At 37.4% G+C, this 11,808-nt stretch overlaps 1 protein-coding gene across 1 annotated transcript in view; it reads left to right on the forward strand.

Annotated features, from left to right (window-relative positions):
• Positions 1 to 2,333, forward strand: part of LOC107104002 (failed axon connections homolog) — a 22,937-nt gene extending 20,604 nt beyond the window's left edge. Inside the window, exons 5-6 of the mRNA XM_015403882.1 lie at positions 250 to 384; positions 1,292 to 2,333. Coding sequence (XP_015259368.1) covers positions 250 to 384; positions 1,292 to 1,611 — 455 coding nt within the window. The 3' untranslated portion in view covers positions 1,612 to 2,333. The remainder of the gene's footprint in view (positions 1 to 249; positions 385 to 1,291) is intronic.
• The last annotated feature ends 9,475 nt before the right edge of the window (positions 2,334 to 11,808 follow it).

The following is an 11,808-nucleotide window of genomic DNA, read 5'->3' on the forward strand; positions in this document are numbered from 1 at the left end:
ATAATAGAAAGTCATCAGAACAGAACCTAACATGTTGTCAACTTTATACAGATGGAAGATATTCCTTTATTTTAAATCTAATGTTGCTCATTTTCAACAAAGGACAATAATTCAGAACATTCGCGATTCCTGAGAAGATCAAAAGCAGTCGACAAGTTATCGAAGGCTGGAAAAAAACAAACGCATCATTAGGATAAACAGGTGTTAAAGGAGCAGTTGAGTTCCTGCTGTCATCACTGTATAATGTAGCCTTTGTTTCTCTTGTAGGAGATAATAAATACTTCATGGGCTCCAAGATGTCAACACTAGATGCCACAGTGTTTGGCCATCTAGCTCAAGCTATGTGGACGCTACCTGGGACCTGGCCAGAGCAACTCATTAAAGGTCGGCTTCTTTTCAGGAGGCCTTTTGGGGATTCTTTTCAGTCAACTGTGAAGTTATTAGAAAACGATAAATGTTACTTAGAAGGGTTTACAAATCAAATTCAATGTTCAGCATCTTAACTTTATAATATTTTTCCTTTCTTATTTTTAAGTTTTATTTTCTTTGGCTCTTTTGGCCTTTATTTTAGTCTAGTTGCTAGATAGGAAATGGATGATGAGATAAGTGGGAGTGACATGCAGTAACTGTCTGTGAATAGGGATTGAAGAACATTTACAAATTTGTACAGCTCTATTTCAGATCATGAAACATGTAAACATTAAACCGTCATTATTCTTAACTTTAGTCAGATTCCAGTTATTTCTGTGACCATCGTGGGTTTATCGATAATTAAACGAGGGATACCGATGGTTTTTGTCTGCATATCATGAAGACTTTTCCCTGTGAGAATCTCAGAAAGCTGTTCCTTGCTCTCTAACAAACTTTTTAAGTCAGAAACAGAACAACTGAATTGATAACTAAATAAACTTGATTGGGCTCCATTTAAATTTTGTAATGATTTTGTAGCTACTTATAGACTATTTGGTCCCAGGATTTTATTTAAGAACATCAGGGAAAATCAGGCGTAAAAGAAAAATCGACGTCATACTTTTTCGATTTTTATTTAAAAACATTTCTTAAATTTTCTGTCAGGTTTATAATTATGCAACATTTTCTTATTTTATTACATAAGAAACAAAATAAAATACAAAATGTGAACTGTAATGTGATAAAAACAAGAAAGGTTTAAGGGGTAGGAATACTTTCACAAAGACGTGATTAGTGAATCTGCAGGTTTTTATTGTTTTATGTTTACACACTGCTCATGTGCAGTAATCCTTGACACGTCGCTCTGCTGGTTTCTCCTCAGGAGAGCTGATCAACCTGGCCATGTTCTGCGAACGGATGCGAAGAAAGTTCTGGCCCGAGTGGTTCGTGGATGTGGAGGATCTTTATTACGACGGAGACAGCGAGAGCAGCGGCAGTAGCAGCCCCGCCGGCCTGCTGGACTTTGGCCTGTTCTCCAGGACTGACACTTTGGAAGACAGCGACAGCAGCAGCCAGTCAGCCAGAAACACACACACTCCCTCCCCCGAGTCGGACCACTCGCTTTTTGACTCGGACGTTGGGACCGGCTCCGAAAACGACATTCAGCTCAAAGAAGAAACGATGCCAGACCTGGAGGTTTGAGCTTCGACCGCTTTGACCGGCAGAAACTGGAATAGGCAGCTGTGTGGTTTCACATGTGGAAAACCCAGCATGTTAAAAACTCCCTACAGACCGGGTGTTTATATGCAGAGGATGCAACCTCATATTAGAACTTACCGTGTACCGTTTGTCCCCCTCCGCATCATGTGGACTGTCCCAGCGGCAGTCCCTCTTTGCCTTATTCGCCCGATCCTCACAGAAAGTAATATAAACTAGACGTCTGATCTCATGAGAAGTGCAGCGATGAAACGGGAAGTAATGCAAATGGGACAGGTGGCACTTCACTCGCCATGAGACGATGCTACTAATCGCCACCCTGCCATGTGTCAAAATGCATAAATCCATTCAAACAGGTGGAGATCGATCATTTGGCTCAGGAGGAACAGCTGCAGTATCTCTGCTGTTTACCATCTGCGTGCTGAATAGTAAGCAGACAGCAGCGGGTGTCACTTCCTGTCCGTCTCAGACCCTAGTGTCATGTCCTTTATGCTGCTGTGTATCGTAGCTAGCTTATTATAACCTGGAGGTTTACTGGATGGAGGGCAGAAGGATAAATCTGTGCCTGTTTTAGTTACAAGTTTTCATCTTAAATTACTTTATCTTCATGCACTTTATGTTTAATGGATTTTTTTTATAGTTTCAGGGCATTTTGTGTCAGAGATGTAGTGGATATTTTTGACCACTAGATGGAGGCAAAGGGCAGAGCAGATTCCTGAGGAGGAGCAGATGACTGCAGCCTGAAAGTGAGCTCAGAAACAAACCAGCCTTACTGCTCAGATTATTGTGACATTAGTCATTGTTTGTTTTACAGTTATTTATTAACAGTGCCATTTCATTTTTTTTATGTATTTAAATATATTTTTGTAATTTTATGTTTTCTTATCGCTTTAAGATATGTTTTTTTGCACTAGTGGAAAATAATTTTCACCTCATGTGAAAGGAAGGAGTGTGCTGTTAAGGCCAGGAGGATGTTTTGATGGATGTAAAGTTTCTGTTAATTATCCAGGCAGCGAGAATGCATCGCTTCTATTGGCTGAACGTCATCAGTGAGATGGTTTAAAACTCAAAGGTCGTAATGGAGAGGATAACAACGTCAGCGCTAAGCAGTTCAGGTAGGGGAGCTCAATAAGGACATGATTTAAAAAAAATCACAGAGATTGTTGGTGGTTACTGCTGTTAGAGACGTGTGAAAAGCCTCAAAATAAATTCATGCTTTAATCTCACACAGATTTTCTTCTTATTAAGGTTTAATTAAAGTATTTTAGCAGGAAACTACTATTTTAATAGCCTTTCTGTATGTAAGACTTCCTTTGTCCTGTTTATTAGGGTTGGGACACACAGAGGTGGTCCTCCTAGATCCGAAATGGGGGCTCGAGACCCACAGAAGGACCATGAGACAAACACTTCTGGTCAAAAGATGATTGTCACGGTGTATGGAGGGACAAAATATGTTATGAAATACATAAATATGAATGCCTCATGAAATAAGTAGACATGTTTTTTTATTTTACCTACTTATTTAATACATAAATTAAATATTAGATATACCATAAAATTATTGTATAATTGAAAATACATTTAAAACAATGAATTAAATAAATAATCATAGTTTTTAAGTAATAACTTTATGTAAAAATAACAATAATTACTTTACTGAAGTAATTTTTATATAAATACAGATTAGAAACCGTTCCTATGTGTTTCTATTGGGCCACCAGTCTGTTGCACTGTTCTTTTCAAAGGTTTGAGCGGTACTGAAATGTTCAGTTCACTGGAGTTTATGTTGCCATGAACTCTGATAAGGTTACTGGGTTCTGAGGATGGCGAGGAAACACTCAGCATCACAGCTCCCCTACCGTACCTATTAATCAGCATGTGATGCTTTTCTGCATATTTATCCTGCATTTATGCAAATAATGAATCAATGACCATATTTTATGTTGAAAAGCTGAGGCTCATCTGACAGAAAACGTTTTCCTTTGGAAGGAACTGGAGTTTAGTGACGGCCATGTTTACGTTTAAGCTTTTTCCTCATCTAATGGATGTTTTAGAGCCATAGGCCTCTATGGCGGCTGTTTGCGAACTGTGAGGGATTCTTTTACCTCTTTTACAACTGTGCTCACGGTCCAAGTTTGCAAGATAAATATGGGTTCTCCTAAAGCTTCAAGGCTAAAAAAAAAAAGGCCACCTCATATGTTCGTCCCAGGGAAAGAGAAAAACATAAATTACTAATTAGAAATTCCTAAAAGCTTTAATTTAAACAAGATAAATAAAAATATTAAAAACCTCAGTTCAAGTGTTATGCTACTAGAAATAAAGATGATTTTGTTTTCTGGCTTTTTGCACATCTTTACCACAGATACCAACAAATATGAACAGGAACAACCAGAGAAAGCGGTTTTTAGACCTTCTCCTAAACACAGGTGAGATAAGCAGAAATGTAAAACTGATAATGTATCTGAAGTATGAGCAACTATTCTCATCAATGTTTTAAACCCTGATCTGTCAGGAACAAGTCGTCACCAAACTGATTATTTCTCAGACTAAAGCTGTTTTAAAAGAGGTTTATAAGTTTGTTTAAACTAGTTTCTGTACCAGAGGAAAGGAATCCCTCTTTCAGAAACGACTGAATCAGCTCTCTTCCCAGCCAGACGACCTCTCTGTTTTGTTTTGGTTCAGTCTCACTGCCCTCATTAGCGTCCTTCCTAGAAGCAGCAGGCTGCTCATTCAGCAAGGGAAAACTCAACCCCCCCACCACCTGTACATTGATTGCTCCAAAACAAAATGGCTCACCAATTAAGCCTGGCTGGCTGGTAAATTGCACCAACTGAGGTCGACTACCGATATGAAGGTTTTAAAAAGTTTCTATTGTTTTTGTGTTCTAAATCTTTTTCATCAGAGGAAACAAAGACTGGAAGGACAGGAGGTTTCTCAGGCGCATAGAGAAATGCAGCATTGCTAAATACTTACTGTCATCCCTCTTTGCTTGTGTCTTACTTTCTGTTTAAAGAAAATATTTCATAACATTTATTTTGTTTGAAATATTCACATAAATCCTGATACCATTAAACCAGTGGCTCATGCCTGCACTGCAAAAAAGTGATATAAGTCCATTTTTACTTGATCTAAGCATATTTTCCCTTGTTTTGAGCACAATTTACAGATTGAATTCAATTTCTACTAATTAATATTTAATAAGATTAAATCTCTAGTTATATAAACAAATATACACTACAACAATCATCTAAAAATACATGTATTTGTCCTTAAAGTAAGAAAATTAGATATTATTCTCTTGAAATAAGATGATGAAGCTGTTTTGTTTTGTTGTTCTTACATGTAAATCTTCCTTTCAATCACAGATCGTTTTATTACCGGCATAAAACAAAGGAAAATACACTTATATGAGGAGAAATTTACTTTATTATATTTTTTGCCCTGTGCACTGCAAAAAACGATCAGGAAATAAGTCAAAATGTCTTAAATTAAGTGCATTTACCCTCAATTTGAGTAGGTAAATAAGATGAATTGCCAATGGAATGAGGATTTTCACTATTAAAATAAGGTAATTAGATAATATGCACTTGAAATATGTCCATAAAATAGTTTTTTCTTATTTTAAAAGTAAACGGTCTTGTTCCATTGGCAAAGTGTCTCACTTAAATCCTCAATTTTAAAAAAAAAGCACTTATTTTAAGAAAAAATAACTTATTTAGATCTATTATTTTCCAGTGTGCTCATTCCATTGATAGAGGATCTTATCTAACTGCCCAAATTAAAAGCAAATTCCATTAAATTACAGTGAAAAACATTTATTTTTTACAGTGTACTTGCATGGCTAATAAAATCCCATTTTATTTTCATGTCCCCCGTACCTTTAAACAAGTTGAAGGCTGGTTAGTTATATAAATGTAAAAGATAAAGTTCTGTCTTTCCCTCCTAAAACAGCGGAGTCTCATCTGACCTGATCCATCAAACGCTGCAGCTGGACAGATTTAATCAAGCCATATTTAAAGTAGATGAATTGTTACTGGAGTTTAATGGTGGTGTGATGTAAATATTGTGTGACGATGTGTATCCTGCTGTGTTGGTCTGACGGACCGATCCGAACACCTGTGGCTGTGCAGTCATAAAGTGGAGCGACGGGTGGATTTCAATAAAAGCTAGCTGTGACAATTTTAAACATTTGTTTTGATTTTTTTAGATGCTGCTTCACTCCTGGAGGAGGAAAGATGGTATACCAGATGTTAGGTTCTTATTGTCATATATTTAACTTTTCTTTTTTTTGGGTTATCAAATAGACAAGTTGAAATCGTTCAGGTGCTATAGTGGGTCTGCCAGCTGCTGGAGGATGAGCCAACTGCAGCACAGATTTACTGAAGGTCGGGAGAAAGGAGAGGAGGAGTAACAAGGAGCAAAATGTGAAAGGAGGGATAAGAGGAGGAGCAGGTGGTAGAGAGGAGGGATAGGGTGAAGAAAAACAGCCCAAGCTGAGAATGGAGGGATTGTTGGGAGTCAAAGGAGGGGGGAATGAAAAGGAGTAAAATATGGAAAGGAGAAAAAATAAAAGTGCAGTGAAGAGGAGGGGATGGGGTGGCTGGGCCAGGGGCCTGAGGAGGAGATTCAAGGGCCACGGTTCAGGAACCAGGCTCCCAGGGGACGGAGCAGGTGCAGGCTCAGAGCGAGGCCTTTGGGCCTGACGGAGCTGCCAGAGCTTAAAACAATCTGTACCGCTCCTTTTTTATTTGGCTCTGTGGAGAGCCCCCTCCCTCCCTCTCTCTGCGCTTAACAGATCAGCGATCCACAAAGAGGGGTAAGCACACACAGAGCAAAATTAAAATCAGAACTCCCCTGGCACGGCAAAACAAATTAGAGCAAACAAATTACCGAGAGTCAACACACAAACCGGGGAAGCATCTGTGGCTCTCTGGACCGCTGGAGTCGGTGGCTGATTCCGACACCAGGAGCTCAGCCCCACTAACATGTTCCCTCCAACCTGCTCTGCAGCTTCTCCCTGCAATCTGCATGGATTCAAATACAGAGAATCTCAGGTGTGGTGAAAAGGTTGACTAGCTTTTCTCATCTTTTAACATAACTTAAAATGTATTTAATAATAATAATTGATCTCACACTGGAGAGATTTACCTCTCCATTTAACCCATCCCCTTGGGGAGCAGATGGCTGCCATTGTGCGGCGCCCAGGGAGCAGTGTGGGGTTAAGGGCCTTGCTCAAGAGCTCAAGCACACTGCTCTAACCACTAGGAACATTTAGGTTTCCTGTAATCAACCTGCATAGGATATGCCATCCGTCAGGATTAAACAATTTTTTTCCCAACACATCTTTGCAAACCCTGTTAAATAGCTAAAGCCATTAAACTTCAGCTGCCAGGCCTGGCTGCAGATTCTTGAACGTATTTAGGTCTGAACTTTAACTAGACCATTCTGACAGATCAGTATGCTCTTCCCGGGATCTTTTTCTTTTTAATGACCCTGCAGAGGCGAACAAGTACCCAACGATTGTACTTAACAGTAGCAATACTTCATCATATTGAAATGCAACTAAAATATTAAAAAAGTTGCCTTTAAAGAAATGGTAAATGTCTAAATTCCTTTATCTGGGGAAATTTAATCTCTGCATTTAACCCATCCCCTTCGGTTAAATGCAGCATAATACTTAAAAGGTGTTTGATAAAAATGCTACTGAACAACTGATCTACTTACTACCCAAGATTGTAACTGATTTTATACTTTTCAAAATGATATAATATTGGACAGCATATACATTCATATGCAAATTATGGTGTTTCAAAGAATATGATTATAGAAATAAAGAGGAATTAAACAGTAAAAAGGCTGTAAAATTACTCCTAAAAGTTACTTTCTGTTCAAAAAGATGCTCAAGCAAATGTAACTGGGTAAATGTAACTAGTTACTACCTACATCTGTCAGACTGTAATAATCAACAGAGCCTAAACCCTTTAAATTGATCCTTTGATTGTAAAGCTCACAGCTTTCCAACTCCTCCAGAGTCACCATGTGCTTCCTACCCAGCAGGTCAGATTAGGTCAATGGTCTAACTACGCTTTAAACGGCTCCATCATTTTATTTATTTTTTTGTTAACATTCACAGAACAAATATATTTATATTTGGGCTAAATTGCACACTGCTGACTTCTGTTGATGTTTGGTTGCATCGGATTTTATTTCGGGGAATTGAGCGGGTAAAGGAGCCGTGTATAAACATACGGGCAGTTTTATCACAGAGCTGTCAAAAGTAAACATACATTTAAAAAAAGAAACCATATTTGAGTAAAAGTTTAAAGTAGCAATCCAAGAAATTATTCAAGAGTAAAAAAAGTAATTGTTTTTTAATATTTTAAATGACTTAATCTGACAGACAGTGATATGAAGTTATAAAAAAATGTATTTTGTTTTTTAAAAATTAACAACTTATAATGTATGTATGATAAAACACGGTTAACCACCCCTAATAAAAAGAAATATATATTTTACTGGTTATTAACAATTTGACCTTCATGTCATAAAAGTCTCGGCAGATAAAAGAAACACTGAAATAAGTAATATTATACAAAAAAATATAAACTTTAGCTGTCTGTGTCTGCTGCATTTTAGGTGAAATGTGCTAATTTTCTATTAGGTAAAGTTTTTCTCATTAGTGATACTTCATGGAAAAGTACTTTTAAAAGTAAATTCTTGTCAAAAAGTTACTCAATTAAATGTAACAAGTTACTACCCACCTACATTATACTGTATAAAGAAAAGGTTTATGATAAAAGTAAAAATACAAAAGGCACTTTACAGTTCACCAGATCATCCAGTCAGATTGATTCAAAGTTTTCTATCTAAGGAAAACCAGCTGATTGCATCGAGTCATTGACTCGAAAGAATGCTTGTAGCAACAGTAGAAAGGAAAAACTTCCTTTTAACAGGAAGAAACCTCCAGCAGAACCAGGCTCAGTGTGAGCGGCCATTTGATGAGGCCGACTGGGGTTCAAGGAGACAGAAGCAGAAGTTACAGAAAAAGTACAGGTTATACATTGTACTTTAGTACAAAAGTAAAAAAAAATTTTTTCCTTTTAAATTGCAGAAAATGAATGTTTAAAATCAACCCTAACAAGGAACAATTTTATGCACAGAAAATTGGTTAATTTTCCTCTTTGATTCTGGAATACTGACTGGGTCTAGTTTTGTTCTAGGTTACAATTTCAGGAAGATATATATTAAACTAAAGTTTTAAAGTTGCAAATAGCTTAGAAATAAAAGTAGAGTTTAACATGATCAACACAACATGATCAACACGTGAATCAAAAATCTAATAAAGGGGAATTTGTTGTGTCTCAGAATCTGATCCATGTTTTCCAGTCCCTTGTCTTCATCCATGTCACCATCAGTGCTTTTCTATAAAAAACTGGGATCAAACTGAACTCTTTGTGCTTTTGATTCCTCCTCTGTTTTGTTGCAGCTGTTGCATCGTGTCATTATCAATATGTGTAGAAGTAAAACACCAATTTGGAGAAAATACAGAGTACAAAGTACAGATACAGTAGCAACCGTTCAAAATCGTCCTTTCCAGTCAAAGGCCAGCCAAATGGCAGCCGACTCCCCTGCAACTCCCCTCCAACTTCCAGCCACTGGCCTTCTCCTCCTGGGTGTGCCTTTTTTTCCACAATAACTGCACTCTTTCACTGAATCACAGGGTCTGACCAGGAGATGAAGCTTCTCTTTAGATCTTAATGTCCACAATTCATGACAGACTAAAAGAATTTTTTAGTACAAAGATTGATGTTTAAAAAGGAACCAAGGACCAGCCAAGGGTCCATCAAGGAATGTGGGGAAATTTTGAATGGCTACTACTGTATTTGTGTTCTAAGTATTTATACTTGTTTATCTAAAACCTCTCTTTTGTTTTTGTATTAATTATCGATTCAACACCAATAGTCAGAGATTTATATTTAAGCTTAATATGTTATGAAACTTTTGACATTTTGGGTTTTTTTCTGTTTTCTACTTTAATATTACAGTTGGAACATTATGGAACATTAAAAAAGCAGTTCCAAAGCATTTTAAAACAAAACTTAAGGAAATAAATCAAAATTATTCAAATATTGCTTGTTTGGCTGATGGGGCTGGTATTGATTATCGATACTACGATTGATCCGCCCCCTTTACTTGTTAATCTTCCTTCTATCTAATAATCATCTACTCCTTTTGATGGTTAATCACATTTAATCCTAACTAAACAAACTCAGGTTTGCCTTTAAAATGTGATGAAACACACAAAATGTAAATGGCTTCTGTAAATGGAAAATAAAATATTTTACCAAATGTATTCAGTTAAAGGAGATGGGCAAAGACAGTCATGGTGGCTCTTTAATTAAAGGAGTCTTACAAGAATAAGAGCTGACAAAAATCACACACATCTGGTTTTTCCCTGTTCTATAACAACAGGTGTGCTAACTTTTTACACCTCTTTCACAAAAAAACAAAAACAAAGGTAAGAGAGACATGTCATTAAGCTTATATACTTAAGGGAAGTCAGCTCATTGCTGAGAAAGAACAAAACATATTTAAGCTAATCTTTAGGAGAGGCTGAGTGTCCCTGCACAAAGGGTGCAAATACTTTACGATGTGCATCTGCCAGAGGTGTCATAAGTATTAATGTATATTATTCAAGTATAAATCCTACTGCTTAAAAACACTTTTATAGAAGTTAGAGTAACTTAAACCTTTTACTAAAACGGTGCTATTTTTAAAACAACTATTAAAGTAAAAGTAATGCAAAGAAAAATGTTAAAGACAGCTGCTTTACTGCACTACCCTATTATAGGATAATTTTTCTATTCTAATTCTACAAAACCTTTCTTATATTTAACTTTCTTAGTTTTATAACTAATGGTAACAGTGCAAAATTAAACGTTGTATTGTATTGTAAAACTATTTTTGTATGTAGTGAACAACAAGTTGATGTTTTATTTTTAAATTGTAAGGAGTAGAAAGTAGAGATAATTGCAAATAAAAATCTAAGAAGTAAAAATAAAACGTTGTATATAAAAGATAATTACTCCAGTAAAGTATAGAAAGCCAAAATTTCTGCTTAAACAGTTCAGTCAATCTGAATGTTTTCTAACAAACAGGATAGCAAAACTAACATTTCAACAAACACTTTAAATGTTACACTTTGAAAAACTTCACAGGAAGAATCCACATTTGTCAACAAACTAGTAAAGTTCTTTGTAAGTGTTTAAATGTCAGTTTTTTATGGTATTATCACGGTGCTCATTTGTATTTTTTCATTCATTTTGGTAGATTGATCTCACTTATCTTCCTCTCTTAGCCTTGTTGGCCCTCTGGCAATGTCTGTGGCCTGTCCATCTGCTTCCTCCTGCCCAGGTCTGGTGGGACGTAGACCACAGAAGACTCCAGCCCCCGCCCCAAACACACACATGCTTGAACCTCACTCACGCCGAACACCATGAAAAGCCCTCAGGCCAGCTGCTCAGACACCAGAACCTGCCTGGTGCTGCCAGGTGGGCCCCCAGGAACCACAGTAGGGCCTTTTCACATACGCATGCACACACTGCACACAATAGCAGCACATATGCTCAGTAAGCCTCTTTACAAATGGAGGCACTGCAACACACATGGTTACATGGGTGGCCCAGATGAAACTCCACACCGCTGGAGCGTGCCAGCTCTTTACGCCGAGCCTTCGCAGGCTCAGGTGTGCCCCGCAGCTCCCTATAACAGCCTGAGTTCACAGGGGTGCGAAGCCAACAGGTGGCGCTGTTCTCTTTACTAATTACAGCTTTATTTATTCATTGGCATGTGGAGGCTTCCAGATGACTTGGCCGGCCTTCTTATTTGCAGGATAAAAGCCAGTGTTCTGGTCTGTGTGTGAGAGCATTTGCTTTACGCTGCTTTCTTCTTATTCTGTGAGGCACCAGTCATAAGCTTCTCATTATGTTCTGAGAAATTTGTGGAAAAAAAAAAACAATATATTGACAACCAATCATTCACAGTGGAATCATTTGCTGATTAAAATGGGACCCTATTTGTTAACACTAGAAGTCCCAGAGAATTTTAGGCCCCGTCCACACGAAGTCAAAACGAACACGAAACGCTATTATTTTCCAGAACGTTTGTCGTAAAGACGGAGAT

The sequence above is a fragment of the Cyprinodon variegatus genome, unplaced genomic scaffold (genome assembly GCF_000732505.1).
Source record: "Cyprinodon variegatus isolate N-32 unplaced genomic scaffold, C_variegatus-1.0 Scaffold1588, whole genome shotgun sequence".
Taxonomy (NCBI): domain Eukaryota; kingdom Metazoa; phylum Chordata; class Actinopteri; order Cyprinodontiformes; family Cyprinodontidae; genus Cyprinodon; species Cyprinodon variegatus.